The sequence below is a fragment of the Bos indicus genome, chromosome 14 (genome assembly GCF_029378745.1).
Source record: "Bos indicus isolate NIAB-ARS_2022 breed Sahiwal x Tharparkar chromosome 14, NIAB-ARS_B.indTharparkar_mat_pri_1.0, whole genome shotgun sequence".
NCBI lineage: Eukaryota > Metazoa > Chordata > Mammalia > Artiodactyla > Bovidae > Bos > Bos indicus.
This window is the reverse complement of record NC_091773.1, coordinates 81,634,077-81,658,110: the sequence shown is the minus strand read 5'-3', so window position 1 is coordinate 81,658,110 and position 24,034 is coordinate 81,634,077. Positions and strand designations below refer to the sequence as shown.

Sequence of the window (24,034 nt, the reverse complement as noted above, 5' to 3'; positions counted from 1 at the left end):
CCCTTCAACGCCTGCCCCTTCCACCAGCCTACAAGCTCCGCAGAGGCAGGGCCTTTGTCCGCCTTTGATCCGCGGCACGTTTCCAGGGGCCGTAACTGTGCCTGCCAAGTGGGGAGGGCTCACTGAGTATTTGTGGACTAATTCATGAATTAGTAAGTGCCCAGAGGCAGCAGAGAGACCTGGATGGCCCAGAGACACACAGTTTAGTGCGACTGGTGAGAGGACGTAAGAAGGAAGCAGCAGAGGCTGGGGCTGGGCGAGCGTTTTCTGGACGCGATGAACAGCTTTCTTCAACTCTTCTCATCACACCCATCCCACTAGTAAGAAAAATTCTGTCAGACGTTTCAACTGTTGCTAACCCCGGCTCCCAGAAGGTGACTACCCAGGTCCCAGGAGATAATCTATAGCTAGAAAAGTGTTACAGAATCGCCTGGAGTCCTTCCATGGAAATGATGTATATATTTTTTTGCAGGATCTCAGTCCCGAGCCAGGGACTGAACCTGGCCACGGCAGGAAGAGCCCAGAATCCCAACCACGAGGCCACCAGGGAACTCCCGACATGGATGCTTTTGACAACATCAAATCCTAACAGTTTCAGTGGAGGCAGGGCAGCCTAAATGCTAACACCCACTAGAAGTTTCCAAAAGGAACTAAGCGGCAGTGACACACACACACACTCCAGTGTGCAGACAGAGGTGCTGACGGAGCCTCCCGCTCACGGCCACACGGGGCAGGAGAGCAGGGTTTCCTACACCTGGGGACACAGAGCAGGCGCCAGGGAACCAGGAGAAGTAGCACCGACGGGGCAGGACGCGTCTGCACAGCCCAGCGGCAGGAGGAGAGGCGAGCAGACCACGGCAGGGGCAGACCAGGGGAGAGACGGGCTCCAGGGCGGCCGCCACGTCAGGTCAGCGTCTGAGACGGCTGTCCTCCACGGGACCTGACCAATGCGAGAGGCTCCGAGCCAAGTCCTTAAGGACTTGACACAAACGATTCTTCGAGTGCCCACAGCAGCGCTGAACAGCGCCATCACCCACTTCCGTGTTGGAAAGGAGGACGCCGAGGCTCAGAAGGCGAAGGTCCCACGGTTAGAACTCGAACCTGGCCCGGCTCCTAACCATCACGGTACTTAACCGGACCACCCAGGTGCCTCAGCCCCACGCACCCACCCAGTTACAGAGGAGGCTCTTTCATGTCATGAGTGCGTGTTGGGAAAGGCAGTCAGAGTCAAGGAAAGGGTGCCGCGGCCCCTTCATTCCTTTCTCTGAAGGTTGCCCTGGAAAAAAAAACAAGGAAGGTAGGCTGGGAACGGAACCACAGAAACAGCAGCTCAGCTCAGAGACAAAGCCCTGGGAGGGTCAAGATCCACCAACAAATGCTCCGGGGCCACAGCACAGTCCTCTCCTCCAAAGAGCTGCAAGGCCCTTCCTCTTCGCCGCTCTGCGTTCTGCAGTTCTCTCACTACTCATCTCTTGACCTGAGCTTGGACATCCCCCGTACTTGACAATGCTTCTCTAGCCGTTTACAAGTCTGTGCTTCTGAGTCACACGCTAACCCTTGAGAGAGAGCAGGCAACCACATCGCTGGATGGCAAAACCAAGGCCCAACCTTCTGCTTTCACTTTTGGATTTTGTTAAATCGACCTAAATATAGAAGATGCTATTGAAATAAATTCCTTATTAAGAATCTTATGAAATCAACTCAATTTCTGGCAAACAGAAAAGCAAGTGAGGGACAGAGTTTTCTCATATTAAAAGGAAGAGTTATGCAACCACCCCACATGGGAGAGCCGGGCTGAAGTCAAAATGATAAAAGACGGAAAGAGCCCTACAAGCTTCAAGCAGAGGAGTCCACGTGCAACCTACTTCTCATACAGCCTCTGTCCCCTCACGAAGGCCTTCACTTCGTTGTCCAGGGGGAAGGTGCCGTCATCCTTTCTAAAGCGGTAGAAGAGTTTGACGTCCTTGAATTCCTTATGCTCATCACAAACTGAAAGACAATATAACAGAGAGTCAAGTAAGGAAAAAAAAAACCTCTTATAACTCACTCAGATGAAGGGAGATGCTAATTAAGATTTGTTTTATTACCTAACTTCTCAAGCATACCACTTGACAATTTAATACATGTATTTAGCCCAGTCCCTGATACAGAAAAGCGCTCAGTTTTATGAGCTATCATCATCATCATTTGTTAAGAGAGTCACAAAACTCAACTCATCCTTCTTTCCACAAACTCTTCTTGAGCACAATAGCAGGGTAGGCATCAGCCTGCAAGAATGTGAAAGCCAGCGAGATAGAGGCAGGTCCATACGTAATTGAAACATGAGGCAATGCGGCTATGAAAGAGCTGAGGAGACGTCAAAGGCACACCCAGATGTGGGGTGCTCCACGGTGGGGAGGGACGCCTCTCTGCAGAGTCTGCCTGCAAGTGGAGACCTGAAGGAGAGCAGAAAATGAGCGAACGGAGATGGTGGGCATTTCAGCCCAAGAGAGCAGCAGCGCGTGAAAGGTCTTGGCCAGGGTTAGACGTTTCAGAGGGATACGGTCAGGAACAGCCACTGAAACACAGAGTAACAGCAAAGCTTGGACACAGCCCAAACGTCCGTCAGTAGAGTGGATGAAGGTATGATGGCCAAACGGTACACGGTACCCACTGCAGTGACAAGGCGCAAATAAGACACACCACCAGCGTGAGAGAAGCCCACAAACAGGGCGCGGACCACACTGCAAAGGCAGAGTCTATCGTGATTTAAAACAACATGTTGCATTGCTAAGAGATGCATACACAGAGATGGAAAAGTATCAAGAAGTCCACAGAAATAAACCCGGATGCCTCTTGGAAGAAGGAAGGGAATGTAGCTGGGCAGAGGTGCCCAAGGGGCAAAGTGAGATGCTCTATTTCTTAAATGGGTGGGCCCGTACCTGAAACAAGATTCGGGGCTTCCCTGGAGGTCCTGCAGTTAAGAGGCTGCACTCCCGGGCAGGGACACAGGTTCAATCCCTGCTTGGGGAACCGAGATCCCACCCCCTACAGCGTGTGGCCAAAAACACCCCTGTGGCCGCCTCACTCACCGTGGTGGATGATGCCCCGGTCCGCCAGCTTCTGCATGAGCTTAATTGCTGTCTCTCTGTCAGACGCCTCCTTGTGTTCAATCAGCCAGTCAATCAGTTCTTTTGCGACGAAACAGTTTGGGTAGGTTTTAAGATGATGTCGCCTATCTTTAATCACCTTTTCTTCATGCAGCCTGAGCCTGGAAAGAAAAGTTGGCAATCATTTTAGGAATTCTGATGACAACACGCATCACTGACTCAGTCCCAGAGAGCAGTAACGAAATTCAAGCCCAGGACGCATCAGAGCGCCATCCAAATACCTTTATGTCAGCGGGCCATTTCCCTCCGGTCAGAGCAGAGGCTGCAGAAAGTGACCCCAACCTGCAGATCCAGAGTGACACACAGAGGGGAGGCAGACCCAAGCTCTGACAACACAGAGCTCCGCGTCAGTCCAGAGAGCATTCTCACCCTATCCCTCCCTCACTTGCTCTCCACTGGGGGAGGAGGGGGGAGCTTACGGTTGCAACCAACCAAGAAACTTCTAGAAACCTGCAGAAACCAAGTACCTCCTCTTCACAGACTGCTACGAATCCATGCCCTCTGGATTCACTCCATCACACAGCAAACACAAATGAGCGTCGACCCAACCTGCCCATCAGGTACTTCCGAGCAGTAGTGACTGAAGTCGGAAAACGCACGATGATGCCTGCCCTTGCTGGTCTCGCCTTCCTGGGGGCAACAACTAAGCCCCTTGTGAGGCTCTTTACACAGACCAGGGCTTCCCGGCTGGGGCAAGTGGTGCAAACGCAGGAGCCGCAGGAGGCCCGGGTTCAAGCCCTGCGTCGGAAGACCCCCTGGAGAAGGACATGGCAACCCACTCCGGTGTTCTTGCCTGGAAAGTCCCATGGACAGAGGAGCCTGGAAGCATGTGACTCCCATGCGTCTCACTTCATTATCTCAATACTGCTGAGAAATGGGGTTGACTGAGTAACCACACAGAAACCGGGTGGACGTCTCTCTTCCTCTGTCAGATGGCGGCAACTGCACCGATCCTATCCTCGGTGATGCTGAGATTTGGGGCCACAATGTCTGTTAAGCACCAGCAACTCAGTACAGCACCCAACACAGAACAGGTCCCACCCCTCCCATTCCTGAAGAAAGGAACTAGGTTCTGCTCCTGCCTTTTTTTTTTTAATGTGTGTGCTCACTCGCTTCAGTCAAGTCCACTCTTTGCAACCTTATGGACTATAGCCCAACAGGCTCCTCTGTCCATGAGGATTCTCCAGGCAAGAATACTGGAGTGGGTAGCCATGCCTTCCTCCAGAGGATCTTCCCAACCCAGGAACTGAACCCAGGTCGCAGGCAGATTCTTTACCCACTGAGCCTGCTGGAGTGCACTAAAGGGAATTTAATCGGTTTTGATATTCCAAGGGTTGTGACTCTGAGTTGGGAACGTTCTGGGCTGGAGCTATGACCCAAGATGCTCTTCCTTGCTACACCACTGTCATAGGCTGAGCTGAGCTCCCCTAAAATTCATACATTGAGGCTGTAATCCCTGGTACTTCAGAATGTGAATGCATTTGGAGGCAGGGTCTTTTAAAAGGTAATTACAAGCAAATGAGGTCACTAGGGCAGGCCCTGGACTAACAGGAGTAGTTTCCCTTTAAGAAGTGGGGATCAGGACACAGACAGGCTGAGAGGGAGGGCCACTGAGGACGCAGGAGAGGGCTGCCGTCTACACACCAAGGAGAGAGGCCTCAGGAGGACGAGCCCCACCAGCACCGTGATCTTAGATCCGAGGGCCAGTGAGGACCCAGAGAAAGGGCAGCCGTCTGCAGACCAAGGAGAGGGGCCTCAGCAGGACCAGCCCCACCAGCACCATGATCTCAGATCGGAGGGCCAGTGAGGACGCAGAGAGAAGGCAGCCATCTACAGACCAAGGAGAGAGGCCTCAGGAGGACCAGTCCCACCAGCACTGTGATCAGATAAGGACCAGTGAGGACGCAGAGAGAGGGCGGCCATCTACAGACTGAGGAGAGGGGCCTCAGGAGGACCAGCCCCACCAGCACTGTGATCAGATGAGGACCAGTGAGGACGCAGGAGAGGGCGGCCGTCTACAGACTGAGGAGAGGGGCCTCAGGAGGACCAGCCCCACCAGCCTCATGATCTCAGATGAGGACCAGTGAGGACGCAGGAGAGGGCGGCCGTCTACACACCAAGGAGAAAGGCCTCAGGAGGACTGGCACCACCAGCACTGTGATCTCAGATGAGGGCCAGTGAGGACACAGAGAGAGGGCAGCCATCTACAGACCAAGGAGAGAGGCCTCAGGAGGACCAGCCCCACCAGCACTGTGATCTCAGGTTGTTAGCTCTGAGAGCTATAAGACAGTGAATTGCTGATGTTTAAGCCACCCAGTCGGTGATTCTTGGCTGTGGCAGCTTGAGTGAAGACAGTTACCCACTGCTGAAGATGGAGGCTCCTGAGAAGTCTGGGGATGAAGGGCTCAGCTGGGGTGTCGACAGGGGGGCAGGGAGAGAAGAGAGATGAGAGTCCTAAAAGGTACAAAGTGCACGGAGAGAAAAGAACCATTTATTCTATTGAGTATTTATCTATCTATCTGGCTGCATCGGGATTTAGCTGCAGAATGCACCATCTTCACCATGGCACGCAGGCTAAGCTGCTCAGCGCCTCATGGGAGCTTAGCCCCCTGACCAGGGATCAAACCCACGTCCCCTGCACGGCAGGGCAGACTCAACCAGCGGACCACCAGCAAGGTCCCGAAAAGAACCCTTTCAGTGGAGTTCCTACTATGTGCTCAGCACTGTACTAAGCATTTTCACGAGTGACTTAACTGCTGTGGCCTGAATGCTTTCATTCTCCACAAATTCACATGTTGAAATACTAAACCCCAAAATGTTAATTATGAGGACAGTCAGGAATATAGCACTTGGCTCTCATCCTGATGGCCAGTAATTCCAGACGACTAAATTTGTGAGCGTCAGCATCCTTGCTGGTAAAACCAGGATAACGGCAACCACACTGATTATCTCCTCACACGATCACAAAGCTGGTTAATAAGGATCAAGACAGCATTCGAGCCCTTACTAAAAGCCATGCAGCTCTGACTGCTTCACTGGCATTAATCCTCATGACAGCTCCCAGAGGCTGCTAATGTTAAAGCCACAAATCTAAGTATTAATAACACGTAAACAAGCCTTAATTAAAAAAAAAAAAAAAAAGCACGTTCACATTGGTGTGCTAAAGTCATCACGTGAATCGTTCTAATTAATTCAGTGACAATGACACTGAGTAATTTGTTTAACATGCTCAAAGTGGCAGAATGCAAAACAGTAATTCTTAGACGAGATGTCTGTCAGGAATCTAAGAATAATGAGGACCAATTTATTTAGAAACTGAAATGTGGAATAAGCTGCTATATAATTTGGTGGAGGAGGAAAGAATATGTTATGAGCCAAGAGACAAGTTTCGGCTCCTGTAAACTTTCCAACTTAAAAAGTGTTAGGTCATATTTATCTTTAAATACTACAGAACAGAGCCTTTCGGTTACGATGCCTTCGGCACTAAGCTTGGTGCTAATTCTGGAGCAGGCCTGCCTCCCTCTGAACCTCACACTGTGCAGTACAAAGCAGCTCTGGTCACCACCCTAGCAGCCCACCAGGGCCTGGTGTATTTCCACGTCTAGGAAACCGAGCAGAAATATCGAGGGGAAAGAACTTCGGATCTCGGCGGCAGCCTAGAACTCGATCTTTTCAGACACGTTATCGGGGTTAAAAATGTTCAATAACTGTTACTGTCTGTTTCTCTTTGATAGAAATACAGAATTCTAAACATGAGCATGAAAAATTCCAGAAAAACCAGCCCAATAAAGAGATAAGAATTTTCATACTGTAAATAACCAAGTGCTGTGCCTGGCACCACGAGTACTTCATAAATATCTGGTGAACAAATAAGGATACAGGGGCACTAACAGAAATGACCCCCTTTTCTAAAACATAGGGAAGCTTCTCACTAAAAAAAGTGGGGGTTCTCACCCCACGACTTTGTGAACATCTAATATTATGGAATTTATCTTTAAAAAAAAGCAACTTTCATGGTTTCACTCCTGGGGCAATCCACTTCCAAAGTTTTAATGCCTGTTGTGCTGGTGTGTGTGTGGTTTTTCTGGTTATTCTCTGTGGCTTGTGGGAGCTTAGTTCCCTGACTAGGGACTCGGCAGTGAAAGCCTGGAGTTTAACCACTGGACGGCCAGGGGATTCCCTTGTGTGTTTTTTTTGTTTGTTTTTTTGAAAAATCATTTCCATTTCTTTGAACTCAGTTTACTGCTTACAAATTTCCACAACGTTTAATACACGAATATGCATGATCCCCAAGAAGTGGGTAGAGGAGGCAATATTTCAAACTGGGAATATTTTTCTTGTGGGAAAAGAGAAATTCTGCACACTAGAGCCTCTCTGGGATGGCATTCTCCAGGAAGACTCGGTGAGATGCTGAGCCGCCCTTGCAAACACGCCGGTCACCCTGTGTGCCAGGCCCACAGCCCCTGCTGCTGCAGAACGCCTCCAGCAGCCCGGCCACCCCGGGCAGCGTGCAGACCCCCGAGCTGGCCTTCCCCGCCCGGGGCGGAGCCTGGCTGAGAGTCCCTGACTTAGGGGGTCCCCGCGCCCACCGGCTGCTCGGCGAAGGGACCAGGGCCACAGGATGCTCCCCACTCAAGGGACAGCCGTCGGCCAAGCCCAGCAGGACGGCTGCGTCCATCACGGGAACAGGGGCAACGGTTTCGAGCCTTATCTGTGCTAGGAGCCTTCCTTCGAGGCGGAGCCCACCCGGGAGCCAGTGCGGAAAACCGAGCAGTGAGGAGGTCCCGGTTCGGCCCGGACGCCCCTGGTCTTCCGGCGGCTCCCGGCGCAGAGCCCCCGCGTCCCGGGACCATCCACCGGATCGACCGAAACGTTCGTTTGGATTCCTCCATAGGATGCTACGGAAAAACCCAAGTGAACTTTTCTGGCCAAGCCAACAATGAAGTGTTTAGAACACAGGTTAAACATCCTCGGGATCGTAAGACCCTGAGGAACCGGGCAACCAGGGAAGGCGGGGCGCAGGCCAGCTCCGGGAGGGCGCGGGGAGAGGCGGCCAGAGGCCCCGACCCGGCCCCGCGGTTCCTTCGGGCCTTTCGGTTCTTCCTCCAAGCTGCACGCGCTCTGATGGTAACCGGAACAGAGTCAGCCCCTTCCGGCGGCTGCAGGAGTCTCGGCTCCGGTTCCACGAGGCCTGCACCCGCCGGCCCAGGAGGCCTGCGGTGAGCGCGGCCCTCCCAAGCTTCCTCACCGTCTCTGTGCCCCGCGCACCGGCGTGCCCGTCCCACCGTCTGGACATCCTGGACTCTATCTACTCTCAAGACAGACATCCCTCGGCTTAAAACACCCCCTCCTCCTGCCTGTAATAGCTAAAAAATTTCTACTTGCTCTTCGGCTTAAAAGCACCTCCCCTGGGAACATTTCCCCAGCCACCCCAAACCAGAAAACGAGCTTCCCTCCTCTGCTCGCCCACTAGTAAAGCACTCATCCCACTGTGTTACAGTCAGAGGGAGTGAGGGATGCTAGGGGAGAGCTGCTGATTTGTTTTGTTAATTCCAGTGCCTAGTACACGGCAGGGCACAGAGCCTCACTGATGGGAAAAATCACACCCTGAGCCTTGAGATGCATGGGGCAGAAGAGTCTTCTGAAGAAGAGTCCAAATCAATCCACACTGAACTCCTGGGAAGAAGAATCTCTGTTTTAACTGCATTTTCTATGCCACCGGCTGGAGAATTTAAATACAAAAGCCACCTTCCCATCATTCATTTCAGCCAGCTGGTTCACAGGCCTTAGAATCAAGGTGATTTTGTAATATTCTATTCGCGGCCAGCGAACCAGCTGCTGAAAGTGCCACCTGACAATTTCCTCTTCTAGCTCCAGGAGAACAAACGCTAAGAGCGCAGGGTGCTAATAATCCCTACGAAATTACCGTCCATCAGATAAGAAAGGCAGAAATTGTTTTTCAAAAAAGCAGCTCGTGGAAAACTGCAGCGGGTTGCAGGGCTCAGAGAACAAAGAGAGCTGGAAACCACATGCTCTCATTTAGAAACAGCGTCATAAATCTCAGCCCAAGTAAACAGTCTAATTAAAACACACAGCCAGCAGAACGGTGTGGCTGACTGCGCGCGCCTGGGGACCCGGGCAACAGCACTGACATCCATGTGCTTTCAAGCCCAGCTATTGTCCCTTCCAGATGTCCAGGAACGGCCAGTGTCTGTCCTTGGGGACCGGAGAATTCAGAGGAAATCACGCTTACTCACCCGCCCTTGAAAGGTCCCAAGTCTAAAAGGATAAGAAAATAAGACAGGAACCAATGGAAGCTAACACACTGCATTGTCTTTTCGTGTCTGGATTTATTTTATAATTAAAAATTCAAATGACCAAACAAATCCATGCCCTTGGTAGATTAAAAAATTTCAAAAGTGCCTAACCTCAAGCTGGGTGCCTGGTGATGAACTGATACTTGCTGAAGCAGGAGACGGGTGTGGGCGTGCACTAGACTATTGGTTTTACTTCAGGAGGGTTTTGAAATTCCTTGACCCTCTTTTCTTTTAAGATAAATATTTTTTGATGTGGACCATTTTTAAACCTTTCACTGAATTTGTTACACTAGTGAGTGTCTCTGTTTTATGACTTGGCTTTTATTGATTTTGGTCACGAGGCTTGTGGGATCATAGCGACCAGACCAGGGACAGAGCCCGCACCCCCTGCATGGAGAGGTGAGGTCAACCAGGGGGCGGCCAGCGAAGCCCAAGCCCACTTTCCAAAGGGACGCAGTACAAACAGTTGTTTCCGTGTTCTCGCCAAGAATCCACGACGTCCACACGCAGCTGTGAACGTACACTTCCGGGAAACGGGGTCACAATAGACATCTCATGTAGCTGTGCTTCTCCCTCTCAGCCTGACGAGAACGAGGGAACCATACAGATGGTGACAGAACAGAGCACTGGTTAGCGTAACGGACTTCACGCTACTGAACTGCACATTTTTAAACGGTTAACATGTTTAAAACATGTTGTGTATATTTTACTGCAATAGAAAAAGACTCTACACTTAAAAAAACCAGAACCGGTTAATGTAAAGAGAGTATGTGTGATCTGTGGAGCCAGAAGGAATTGGTCTGAGACCGCGCACGCGCACGCGCACACAATGCAGAAGCTGCAGTGGCCATCTTCTCTGGTGGTGATGTCAATCGTTCCATCAGCAAGACCCCTTTTCAGGAGTCTATCAATCAGGAATAAAGTCTGAGTCATAGGTCTACACAGAGCCCTTTCACGGCCCATGTCAAGTCAGTCCAAGCCAAGTCCCATGGATGCTGTGTGTCTTGTCACCGCAGCGAACTGAGATGGTGAACACACCGGGGAGGAAGCGTGCCTGACTCCGAGTCCCATGTATCAGGGACTGCACTTGAAACCATGATGAAGTGTTAGCAGAAATACCACCACTAACGCTTCACACCCCCCGTGAATCAGGCAGGCGTTGTCATACTCATGTGACAGATAAGGAAGCAAGCTCCCGAGGTGCAGTGATGTGCTCAAAGTGAAAGTCGTGTCCGACTCTTTGCGACCTCATGGACTATACAGTCCATGGAATTCTCTGGGCCAGAATACTGGAGTGGGTAGGCTTTTCCTCCTCCAGGGGATCTTCCCAACCCAGGGATCAGCCGATTCTTTCCCAGCTGACCCAGCAGGGAAGCCCGGGAATACTGGAGTGGGTAGCCTTTCCCTGCTCCAGGGGATCTTCCCGACTCAGGAATCCAACTGTAGTCTCCTGCCTTGCAGGCAGATTCTTTACCAACTGAGCTATCAGGGAAGCCCTAATGTGCTCAAGCTAGATTTTTAATAAAGAACAGGAGGACTTCCCTAGCGATTCAGTAGTTAAGAATCCTCCTGTCCACGCAGGGAACACGGGTTCAATCCCTGGTCTAGGAAGCTCCCACACGCTGCAGGGTAACCGAGCCTGTGCTCCTAGAGCCGGTGCTCGGAGATGAGAATCTGTGCAGCGAGCGGGCGGCCCTGCTCAGCGCAGCTAGAGGACAGCTGAGCTCGGCAAGTAGACCAAGCATGGCCGATAAATAAATAAAATGCTAAAAAAAAATCAGATAGCAAAGCAATGGCAATGGTTTAAAAATAGAGAGTGGGATTAGGATTTGAACCCAGATCTAATTTCTACGTTTACAGAGCATTCCATGCCATCAACTTTAAACAGAAGCACCTGTCTTCTGCCTATTCTGCTCATACAGGCTAAGAAAGAGGAAACATTGCAGTCATGCTAGAACACCACGGGAAGGCGAAAACGCACGCGATTCATACAGCGCACAGATACTACCCGTAAATACAGACGGGGATCACAGACGGGCTACAGAAGCAGCCAGCACATTGTCTTCACGACTGCCTCGAGCCAGTGTTGTATAATTAACATGGTATGCCCCAAGGGCCAGAAGCAGACTCAGTGACCTATGCTACCCAGAGAGTCAGCATCAGCTCATTCAGGACACGTAACAAAAACCTGCCGTTGTTTCTGGCTGTGCCAAGCACACAGCACACGGGATCTTAGTTCCCAGACCAGGGATCAAACCCATGTCCCCTGCCCCCTGCAGTGGAAGCCCAGAATCTTAACCCAAGGCTTGTGAGGGAATCCCCCAACACACACTTTGCTTTTTTAATTCTTTTTTGAAGTATAGCTGAATTAGAATGTTGTGTTAGTTACAGCAAAATGACTCAGTTATATGCAGAATGGGTTAACAACGAGGTCCCGTTAGCAAACACTCCTACTGATGCGTGCGTAAGCGCTAACACGGCCTCTGAACCCTCATCTCATCCTTGAGATAAGATGTGAACACAAGGTCAGGGCAGGAAGGTCCCTGTCAGCCTCCCCTATCTCCTTAGAGCTGAGATTTCTTGCTGAATTCTTCCTCCACGTGAGCATTTTCCTAGGAGGTCTCCAGTTCCAAGGAGTAAGAAGCAATATCAGCCTCTCAAGTTCTGATTTTTTCCTCTAATGAGTCCCAAGAAGGGTACTCTTCTAGCTTGCAAAGTGCCTTTCCAAGAAGCTCCAAGACTTTTCCCAAACATATCATTATTTGTTTACACACCGTACCCAGCAGAATCAGGCCTCGAGGTGCCATTTTACAGGTGAAGAAACAAGCCCAGAACGGTCCACGGAACTCACCGAGGACACAGAGGGACTCCCAGGACCGGCGCTGGGCCCCGAGTCCGCTGGTCCTGCTTTGGGGCGGCTCTGACCCCGGCCGCCTGGCCCCATGGCGCCCCTCTGTAACGAGAGGGGACCACATCCTGGCACCTTCCTCCCGAAACACAGAGCTCTGCTCGTTACTCAGAACAGCAGTTTGCAAACCAGGGCAAACATCACGTCCCATCCTTCATCCTTGTTCCCCAAGACTTGGCACAGGCCCAATAAACGGTGCTGTTCAGGTGGCAGCGAGTGGGACTCCCCTGGTGGGCCCACTGTTAAGGCTCCACATCTCTACTGCAGGGAGCATGGGTTCGGTCCCTGGTCGGAGAACGAAGATCTTGCATGCAGCGTGGTATGGCCAAAGAAGAGAAAAAAGAGAGAAAGAAAATATACCTTTCAGGCCGGAATAGGGACTCAATTGCATTAGTTCCCAAATTCCACTCCTGCCTTCCTGATTCACTGTTCATCATCACTCACAGCAGAGCTGTGGAATTGGACTGACTAGGGCTCAAACCCAAGTCACAGTCATTACCTACTGTGTAACGATGGGCAAAGCATTGACCTTCTCAGTGCCTCAACTTTCTCATCTATAAAATGGAAATAGATGTATGTCTCATACTGTGAGAATGAGATGAGAGATTATGTTAAGCGCTGAGCACACACTAAGGTCTCAATAAATGTTAACTCTTACTGCTGTTTTTACTATCATGTAATACATTTTGTCAGATTGTGCCAGAAGCCCCATCAAAACACCACTAAATATGCACTTCAGTTGGTTTTTAGAACAAACGCAATCCTCAGTTGACGACCACTGTTTTCTAGTATGGATGCAGGACTTTGAACTGAAGTTGCTTCCTGTCTCTGGGACTGAATCCCAGGATGATTGGGCTGGGTTAGCAACTGCTGGAGACGAGGCTACTCTTTGTTAAGCACCTTCTTCTTGGGTAAAAGTTTAGTCACTCAGTCCTGTCCGACTCTTTGTGACCCCATGGACTGTAGCCCGCCAGGCTCCCCTGTCCATGGGATTCTCCAGGCAAGAACACTGGAGTGGGTTAGCCGTTTCTCCAGGGCATCTTCCCGACCCAGAGACTGAACCCAGGTCTCGCACACTGCAGGCGGATTCTTTACTGTCTGAGCCCCAGGGAAGAGGAGAGAGAACCGAAGGTGAGAAGGCGTTCGGTCACGCCCTGAACACACATCTCAGCCTTGCTTTCCATGGGGTTTGTGAGAATCCACGCCACCTCTTTAAGGTCTCAACCAAACTGATAACTAAAATCACTGATTTTAACTGGCAAGAAACTCCCAGCCATCTAGTTCAAGCCGTCCCCAGTATCGCTGTTTCACAGACGGGAAAACAGACGGAGAAATGAGATGACCTGCCTGTGTTTTCCCTGCTGCAAGTTCAGCCTTAGAGTCCTGCCTCTCCAGCCTTGGAGACCAGGCCGCCTGCTGACCTCCACAGCAGGGCAGCCGTGAACCTGCTGCCGCTAATCCAGTGCCCTGTCAAGGTGTGCTTTTTTTTTAAACCTAATTTCCTACTCATTTTTTAAACTAAGTTTATTTATTCACTTCTGGCTGTGCTGGGTCCTCACTGTTGCTCGGGGGTTTCTCTAGTTGGGGTGGGCAGGGCTGCTCTCCAGCTGCAGGTGCAGGTTTCTCACTTGCCAGCTTCGCTGGTTGTGGAGCCCACTCTAGGGCTCGGGGCATGTGGGCTCGGGGGCTCAGGGGTCAGGGCAGGTGGGCTTGGGGGCTCTGGGCTCAGCGATCGGGGTGCGTGGGCTCTGGGCTCAGGGGTCGGGGCACGTGGGCTCGGGTGTTTGGGGGTCGGGGCATGTGGACTGGGGGCTCTGGGCTCGGGTCGGGGCACGTGGGTTTGGCGGCTCTGGGCTCAGGGATTGGAGCGCGTGGGCTCGGGGCTCAGGGGTCAGGGCACGTGGGCTCAGGGGTTGGGGCGCGTAGGCTCAAGGGTTGGGGCACGGGGGCTCAGTGGCTCAGGGGTTGGGGTGCATGGGCTCGGGGGCTCAGGGGTTGGGGTGCATGGGCTTGGGGGCTCAGGGGTTGGGGCACGTGGGCTCGGGGGCTCAGGGGTCGGGGCGTGTGGGCTCAGGGGCTCTCGGGTCAGGGCACGTGGGTGCCCGGGGTCTAGCATGCAGGCTCAGGGGTTGGGACGCGTGGGCTGCCTTGCTCTCAGACACGCGGGATCCTCCCAGACCAGGGATTGAACCCCTTCCTCCTGCGCGGACAGGCAGACTCTCCACTCGGCCACAGAAGTGACAAGGAGCACTTCTGTCACCGATGGCCTGGACCCTGTCTGCGAGAGCCTGAGAGTCATCTCTGCCAACACCCAGACCACTGCATCCCTTCAGAATATTCAATCTTGAAAACCGAAAACATCTTCCCTGAGGAAAAGCAATGCGCATGAAAATTAAGTACAAAAGATCATGAGATAGTAACTAAAACATTGTTCAGTATATGGTTCCTGGGTTTCCCAGGCGGCACAGTGGGAAAGAATCCACCTGCTAACGCAGGAGACACAGAGACGAGGGTTCAATCCGTGTCAGGAAGATCCCTGGAGAAGGATACGGAAACCCGCTCCAGTATTCTCACTGGGACATCCCATGGATCATGGAGCCTGGCGGGCTACTGTCCACGGGGTTGCAGTCAGACATGACTGCGCACGCGAGCGCACACACACGCAAAACCCCGCTCCCCACTGAAATATAAACAATACAAGCTGGGTGACGTGCAGACTGAGGCAGATTCAAGTGAGAGCAGGTGAGCGCAGGAAGGGGCAGGGACACCCTCCATGAAGGTCGAGGCCTTGGGGGGCCACAGGAGGCCGGGCGGCACCTGCGAGCTTCTGAGGCAGCAGGTCCGGGGGTCAACGCAGGGGGCAGCATCGCTAAGGAAGGCACGCTGACGCTGCTGCGGCTTTAGGGGGCACCTCTGTGAACCACTGGGTTGGAGGGGAACAGAACCAACACGGGGCTGGGGCATAAAAGGAAGGAAAGGGTGATGGGAGGCGGGGAGGGCCGTGGCCGTCAGCTGAGCCCAGACTTGGGGGGCGGGGACGGGGTGGGGTCAGAGGGGGACATACTTTCCGCGGGTGTTTCCAGGCCCTGGGGTGCCTTCGCTGGGGAGTCAGGAAGTGATCCCGTGGGTCGCACCTCCTCAACACCTTAATGGAGACTTCACTCGGGCGGTCTCACCACCCGACCTGCAGGGCCCCCTTCCTTTAAACGTCTCCCCACCCGTTCGCCGATGCCCGCTCCTGTTTGAGGAGGAGCAGGGTCTTCCACCCAATAAGGTGTGCAAAGTTTCTTTTTTTTTAAAGACAGGTCTCTGGCTGAGAAACAGGCAACAAGCTCCCTCACGTTACCTGTAACCAGTTGACAGCAAATATAAATGATAGCTGTGAGCCTGCCCCGTGTCCATGGGGAGGGAGTTTAGAAGGAAGGTGCGCGACGCTTTTCTTAGGCCTCACTGCACCGCTCCTGGGATCGTAGATCTCCCACCAGAGACCAGACCCAGGTCCACGGCGGGGAAAGGGCGAAGCCCTAACCACTGCACGGCCAGGAATCCCCGCAAACTCGTGACTTTGAGGAAACAGGAGGAAAGGGCTGGTCCGGCTAGGGAAAAGGCCGCTCAGAGCAGAAGCGGGGCTCAGAGGCCAGCTGCTCCTTTGTCCCGGGGGTGGATTTGCGGCTGCCAGGTGCTGTGTTGGCGCTGGGAGGTGTGAGGCCACCAGAACCCTAGTGTGTGGGGTTCCCGTCCAGGTAGCGTGACCTAGACAGAGGGGGACCACAGAGGATGAGATGGCTGGATGGCATCACCGACGCGATGGACGTGAGTTTGAGTGGGCTCCGGGAGTTGGTGATGGACAGGGAGGCCTGGCGTGCTGCAGTCCGTGCAGTCACAATGAGTTGGACTCGACTGAGCTACTGAACTGAACACAACCCAGAGGAAAGCTCTAACCAACTTAGGACTTCCACTTGCTAATCCAGAAAAGGAGGAAGCTGACCAGCTTTATCGCTAAACTTCCTTTGTCTCTTAACTTCTCTGGTTTTTTTTAATGGACATTCTGAAGAGCCTCCAGGGTAAATCCCCACTCACCAGATCAAAATAGAACAGGACTTTTGGGGCACATTTTGTACTGAAAAGATCTGCCACAAACCACAAGGCTGAAGAGCAGAAAATAGCAAATTTCATTTCCTTCAGGCTTCCAAGTGAGGATGAACATATCAGAGCGAATCCTGTGCTAAGCAGGCTGTCCAAACCCCGTCTAGGGTTACCAGCATCTATTTTCAGCTCCCAAGACAGATGCGGAAGCTGCCCAACTGCTACAGGCTTTGTGTGTCAGGGTCTACAACAGGGAACAGATAAAACAGAGTATTACTTAGAAATACTCCAAGAGCCCTCCAAAATGTTGTCAGGGACATCTGTGGTTATGGTGGAGGCAGCTTTCAGCTGAGGGGCTTGTGAAAGACTCAACCAATGTACATTTATGGAGCTCCAACTGCATACCAGGCATAGCTTGAACAACGGCTTAGCACAGACTAGTTTCTTCTTCAAATGAAAATGTTGTGTCCTGTGTGTGCAGGACACACACACACCCCAGTCGCAGTCTCCATAATCCTCCCAATCCAGTTAAAACTGAATCTATCTGACAGGCTTTTCCTTTTCATCTATTTCCTGTTTCAGCAAATGCATCGCCTTCCTTTCTGCCTCTCTAGATTTATGCTCTTCCTTTTTCAGGATCTGTTAAAGCCTAGCTCAACTTGATCTCTTTCTGTAATGTCTTCTCGCAACCACTGGACATGGCCTGCTGCCCTCGACGCCTCTGTGACATTTTCTACGACGCTCAGGTCTGCCCTTATACTGTTTCATATTACTTACAGCACAAATGGAATGAGGAAAAAACTACCTCCTCCCTTCACATTTGCCAAAGCGTCTAGGACAAGGCTAACGGTAAATGATGCTCAGAATACGAGCCTGGGTTTCATCTTTGCTTTTAGCTGGACAGAGAGAAATCTGACCATGGAACAGAGTGTAGATTTGAGTCTCCAGTCCTGGGTCCTTTACTGGCTGCAGACCATCCAGGTTGCCCTTACTGGGCAGTACTTCAGAGCATTCCTCCCCTGCCTCTCCATGAACATGAAGGGGTACTTGGACCATCTGTGTGTGTTTGGTTCCCTGGAAAAGAAACGTGAAGCAGCTCCCCCCTCAGGAAGAGTCCACGCCATCCTTCACAGAACGTGCAAACAGCAGGGGTCTGGTTTTAGCTCCAGGTCTGTCTGTTGCCAGGATCCAGGCAGGTCTGGGCAGGAAGGGCTCAGGCCAGTGGCTGGGGCCCCCTGGGTATCCATGGATGGAGGAGCCAGACCACCAGACAGGAGGGGAGTCGGGAGAAGGCCACAGCATCTGCAGCCCCAAGGAGCCAAACCTGAAGGCCCCATGTTCACTCAAGTCCTGAGATGCCAAGGGCCAAGGCAGCTCTATCATGGGGAAAAGGTGACAAAGCACAGACATGAAGAAGGGAAAACAGCCATAAACAAGTCATACAGCCTTCCTTTTAAAACATTTATATTAGAGAGAGACAGAGAATACTGATAATTCCACGTGCAGTGACATAAAAAGACACACACACACTGGCTTCCCTGATGGCGCAACTGGTAAAGAATCCGCCTGCAATGTAGGAGACCCTGGTTTGATTCCTAGGTTGGGAAGATCCCCTGGAGAAGGGATAGGCTACCCACTCCAGTATTCTTGGGCTTCCCTGGTGGCTCAGCCGGTAAAGAATCCACCCGCAATTCGGGAGACCTGGGTTCCATCCCTGGGTGGGGAAGGTCCCCTGGAGAACGGAAAGGCTACCCACTCCAGTATTCTAGCCTGGAGAATCCTATGGACTGCATAGTCCATGGGGTCGCAAAGAGTCGAACACGACTGAGCAACTTTCACTTTCACACACACAATCAGGAGACAATAAAAGGTCACAAGAACGCTGCTGAGAAACACTCAACGGGAGGGAGTCAACTGTTCCTTGGGCTTCCCAAGTGGCTCAGTAGTAGAGAACCCGCCTGCCAATGCAAGAGACACAGGACTCGATCCCTGGGTCAGGGAGACCCCCTGGAGGAGGAGGAGGATTCCCACTCCAGTGTTCTTGCCTGGGACTGCCTGTCTTGACACAGTGGCCCTTGCAGGTACTCGATACAGTTCAGGCTCCTTGTGTACCACTCTGGGTGCTGAACACACTTGGTGTTTGTTGCCTTTGGTGCACACAACCCCATGTACCTAGACCCACACTTACCTGGGTTTCAGCTCACTCAGACTGTTTGAGGGTCAGAGAGAAGAGGGTGGAAGTGCAGCAAACCATCCCCCAAAGCCAAGAAGGGGCTACGCTGCCCCTGAGACAGGCCCTTGGTCCTGACTCGCGCATACGAGTGTCTGAGTCCCAACGTGGTTCTCCATAATAATAAAGCCATATGCTGAGCACATCGTGGCTTATCAGTGATTTCCATACTCTTCATCTTATTTGATTTTGCAAACGGCCATGGGAGGTGGCTAGGGGAGAGGTGATGAATCCCTATCTGTAGACGAGAAGACAGTTTACTCTGGCGGCTAGAACTGGCCACTAATAGTTTCCAAGTGGCAAAGCTATGTGTCATATCTAGACCTTAAGATATTTCACGTACCAGGATACACAGTAGTAGAGTACATCCACCCTCATGCGTTAGTAAGGATATTCCTGCATGACTAGCTGGTTATATCAGTGGTTGTATCGTAGTGTTATTGCTTACTTACATTTTTCTTTTCTTTTTTTTAATGGTAAATTCAGGAGTAATTTATTAGAAATGCCGATAAATACGTAAGTCATGAACTAAAACAAAACTGAGAAAACAAAGCTAGACACATTACAAGAGAGATAAAACATGAAAACAAGATGCCTCACACAACATTACAATGAGTGAGAAAAGCTGGTCTAAACATCCAGACTTTTAGGAAAACACAAATTATGAAACTTGTCATAAGGAAGAAGAGGAAGTTATAACAATCCTCTACTTTGGTCCTTTAATTTCTTTCATATATATATATATAAAATTTAATCAAACTTTATTGGCATCCAAATTAGTTCTTTTTTAAAACTATTTTATACTGGAGTATAGCTGATTAACGATGCTGAGACAGTTTCAGGTGGACCAGGGCCTCAGCCATGCACACCCACGTACCCCTCGTCCCGCAACCCCCTCCCGTCCCGGCTGCCACACAGCACTGAGCAGCGCCCTGTACTGGGCAGCAGGTCCTTGTTGGTTCTCCACCCTAAATACAGCAGGGTCGATCCCTTCCTTCTCCCCACCCTCCCCCACACATATTTATGTTTTTCAAGGGTCCTCCATTATTTTTTAAGTACCCCCAATACTCGATCTTCTCTCCAACTCCTTGTTTTGCTGTGGTGGATGAGCAGGTATTTAAAGTCCGTTGATGATTATACAAAGAGTCTGAAAACTTTCCAAACTCTATTTAGAGCCCCAAATGCTAACATGGTTCCAAACACCTGTGGCTACTTATGAACTACAGCACTCATTACACGAAGACAGTATCTTCTAAAGATAGCCAGATGCCTAGAGATCTTGCCAGCTCTCAGCCACATTCTCCTGACGCCTATCACTTGAACTGCACTGGCATTCCCACCCTAAAGTCACACAATTAATTAGGTGACCAGAGGCAAGGAAGCGAAGCTCAAAGTGGACTCTGAACATCATCAAGATTCCAGGTCTCTGAAAGGCCGTTCCTAGTTTAAACTCACTCTGCTACTGCGCCTGTGTCTAGCGTCTTTCCATCCCAGAGTTTGCTTACTGTGTGCATGGGGCTAGGAAGTGAAGCCAACACAACAAACTCTCGTTCCAGGCACCAGCAAGCAAATGACACCTGCGCTCTGGGAATTAGTGGGGTTTATGTTCATTTATCGGAGAAGGCGATGGCACCCCACTCCAGTACTCTTGCCTGGAAAATCCCATGGACGGAGGAGCCTGGTAGGCTCCAGTCCATGGGGTCATGAAGAGTTGGACACGACTGAGCGACTTCACTTTCACTTTTCACTTCCATGCATTGGAGAAGGAAATGGCAACCCACTCCAGTGTTCTTGCCTGGAGAATCCCAGGGACGGGGGAGCCTGGTGGGCTGCCGTCTATGGGGTCGCACAGAGTCGGACACGACTGAAGCGACTTAGCAGCAGCAGCAGCATGTTCATTTATTAATTTTGGCCAAGGGGAATGTGGGATCTTAGTCCCCCGAGTCAAGGATCACAACTGAGCCTCCCTGCATTGGAAGCACAGGGTCTTAGCCACTGGACCACCAGGGGAGTCCCAATTGTTGGCCTGTGTTTAAGCCTGAGTCTGTTCCGAGGGGACTCATTTGCATCACAGTGTCTGTCCTGTGAGTGTCTGAAATGTTAAATTATTTGGTTTGGTCCTTGAGAAAACTTACAACGTCCTGCAAGTCAGGCCCCGTTCATCAGACTTGTACCTTTCCCACCGATTATGTAATGATGGGATAAATGCGCAATTTGATTAGACTGCTCTTTGATTCAACAGCCACTCAGGTTTTCAGGTCCGTTGCTTTAAGGGAGGAGTTGCAGACAGAAAGTGGAACCAGCCCAGAATAAGAGGGGTTCAGACTAAACAATTAAATATGCATTTTGTTTTGTTTTTAATTATTTATTTATTTTGGTTGTGCTGGGTTTTCTTCAGGTTCACAAGCTTCTCTGGTTGTGGCGCGTGTACTTAGAAACAGCATCTGGGATCTGAATTTCCCTCCAGAGATGGAACCTGGGCTCCCTGCATTGGGAGCACACAGTCTTACCCATGACTCACCAGGGAAATCCCTAAATATGCATTTTAATAAAGGGATCTAATATAAACCAAACAGTAGGGTTTTGTGTTCGTTTAATAATAAAAAAAGAATCGTCTGGATATAATTAATACAATAGTTGGTGAACATAAGCTACTGAACAAATAAGATTAAACAACACGTCTGAGTTCAGAGCAGCATGACACACAGTCCTTCCTGGACTATCACGATTATGTCCAAAACTCTTCTCCACAACAAAGAATCTTGCTTCCTCTAGTCTTTCTCCCTGCAGTACTCTTGCCTGGAGAATCACATGGACAGAGGAGCCTGGTGGGCTGTCGCCTTAGCATGCATGCATGCATTGGAGAAGGAAATGGCAACCCACTGCAGCGTCCTTGCCTGGAGAATCCCAGGGACGGGGGAGCCTGGTGGGCTGCCATCTCTGGGGTCGCACAGAGTCGGACACGACTGAAGTGACTCAGCAGTAGTCTTTCTCCTATTTTTTTATTTGCTGCAATGACCATGCTACCTAGTTTCCTAAATCTTCTCTGAACATTTAATACAAAGAAAGGGTAAGCCCCTGCTGCTGCTGCTGCTGCTGCTGCTGCTGCTAAGCCACTTCAGTCGTCTCCGACTCTGTGCGACCCCATAGATGGAAGCCCACCAGGCTCCCCCGTCCCTGGGATTCTCCAGGCAAGAACACTGGAGTGGGTTGCCATTTCCTTCTCCAATGCATGAAAGTGAAAGTGAAGTCGTGTCTGACTCTTCGAGACCCCATGGACTGCAGCCCACCAGGCTCCTCCGCCCATGGGATTCTCCAGGCAAGAGTACTGGAGTGGGTTGCCATTGCCTTCTCCGAAGCCCCTACCCAAGCCAAACTCAACCAGTGAAACTTTCCACAGGGAATTGTGTCATTGTTGTTTAGTCACTAAGTCGCATCCAACTCTTTCGCAGCCCTGTGGACTGAAGCCCATGAGGCTCCTCTGTCCATGAGATTTTCCAGGCAACAATTCTAGAACGGGTTGCCTTTCCCTTTTCCAGGGGATCTTCCTGGCCCAGGGATCAAACCCGAGCCTCTTGCATTGGCACACAGATTCCTTGCCACTGAGCCACCTGGGAAGAAGCCCTGACGACTCGTGTACCAAAGGCTGAGGCCCAGCATCACATCGGAGGGACTACTGCTGTTGCTCGTGCCGGCAGCGCGGCGATCAGACCTGAGCACGCTTCCACTCGCCTTTGTGGTGTGCCACCACGCCTGAGTCTCACAGCAGATCGCTGAACTTTCATTTCATATGATGCTTATTCTGCCGTTTGTTGAAAACATGAGTTGAAGGTCAGGGGGTGAGCAAAAGAAAGGTGAGCATCCTGGGTTAACAAAAAGGAGCGAAAAACTCAGAGCCAGAAATAAAGCGTACTTGCACTGAGGATATACGTGTTTTTGGCATGTTCTATCATCTTACTTTATATCCCACGGCACTTCCAAGCTTCAGAGTTGATTCCAGAATCGGCATCGATGCCTCTGAGCCCTCTCTTGACTCTAGTTTGGGGGCACCGAGGGGACAAGGGCGTCCATCCATTCCCAGCTGCACTGTCCAGAGTCTAGCCCCTCGCTGGGTCTCCACCAAACTCAACATACACAGAACGTGCTGGACACAAGTCACTTCAAGGCTCCCCCCTTTCTCTCTCCCACCCTGCACACGCCCACCCCTCAGCACACACGCACTCTCATCACCTTCCCTGCCAACCAGCTCCTCCTCCTGAACACCCGACTTCTAGGAATGGCTCCCTGCCTATTCCAGCCACCCGGGGAAGTGTCTTCAGCCGTCCTGGACTGACAGCCCCGTTTCTTTAACTGTGGTTTTCCCGCTGCCCAGAATCCATCTTCTGCCTTCCCACTTCCACAAAACCTACTCATCTTCCCTCTCGTCCCACGAAGCCATCGAGTCCTTTTCGAGATCATGGGGAGCTCTCCTTCTTAAACTGTGGCTTTAATTTCCCAGAGTTCTTCATGGTATTTTGTTCAATTATCCTCCATTTATTCATGGACTCCTACTCTATTTCTCTACCTAAAATTTGCCTTCTTGGTGCAAGAATCATCCTGTTTATTTCTTGACAGCTTTTCCAATGCAAACAAAAGCGGGCCCCACAGGCTGTCAATAAATATTTGTAGGCTGATTACCTAAGGATAAAATATAATCAGCAGCCATGTGTATAAGAAATTTTTCTGGGAGGAAGAGATTTAAAAAAAGGTGTATCTGGGTTCTTCTGAAATATGCAGAAGAAATCTGTATTCTATATATACATATAAGTATATAATCTTTTTTTAAAATTGAGGCATACTTTATTTAACAATGTTGTGTTAGTTTCTGGTATATTGCAGAGTGATTCACTTATACATGTATATACCAATTCTTTTTCATACTTTCCCATTATGGTTTATTACAAAGTATTGACTATAGTTCCCGATAGTATACAGCAGGCCCTCGTTGTACACGGTAGTATCTGCTAATCCAAAACTCCTAACTTACCCCTCCCCTACCCTGTAATTTTAACTAATCCAGCAGGACCTTGTTGTACACAGCAGTATCTGCTAATCCAAAACTCCTAATTTATCCCTCCCCTACCCTGTAATTTTAACTAATCCATAATAAAATGATAATTGTGCTTTTTAAAAAGTTCATACACTGCCTTAAGTCCCGTTTAAATTCATTTATTGGCTGCAAGGACTGGGACAGACCTTCTGTTCTGTGTGCTGCCGTGTGAAAAAGACAGTTCTGGGGCTAGGAGATCACAAATCCTTATTCTTGAAAGTCAAAACAGAAAATGTGCTTTTGATGTTGCTGTCA

The 24,034-nt window shown here is 50.8% G+C and overlaps 1 protein-coding gene across 2 annotated transcripts in view; it reads right to left on the bottom strand.

The window, feature by feature from the left end:
- DEPTOR (DEP domain containing MTOR interacting protein) overlaps window positions 1-24,034 on the bottom strand; it is a 158,014-nt gene that overhangs the window by 109,000 nt on the left and 24,980 nt on the right. For both annotated transcript variants that reach the window (XM_019973881.2, XM_070802989.1), the window contains exons 2-3: window positions 3,072-3,250; window positions 1,866-1,989 (exon numbers count right to left, since the gene is read on the bottom strand). In XM_019973881.2, the coding sequence (XP_019829440.2) occupies window positions 1,866-1,989; window positions 3,072-3,250 (303 nt within the window). The remainder of the gene's footprint in view (window positions 1-1,865; window positions 1,990-3,071; window positions 3,251-24,034) is intronic.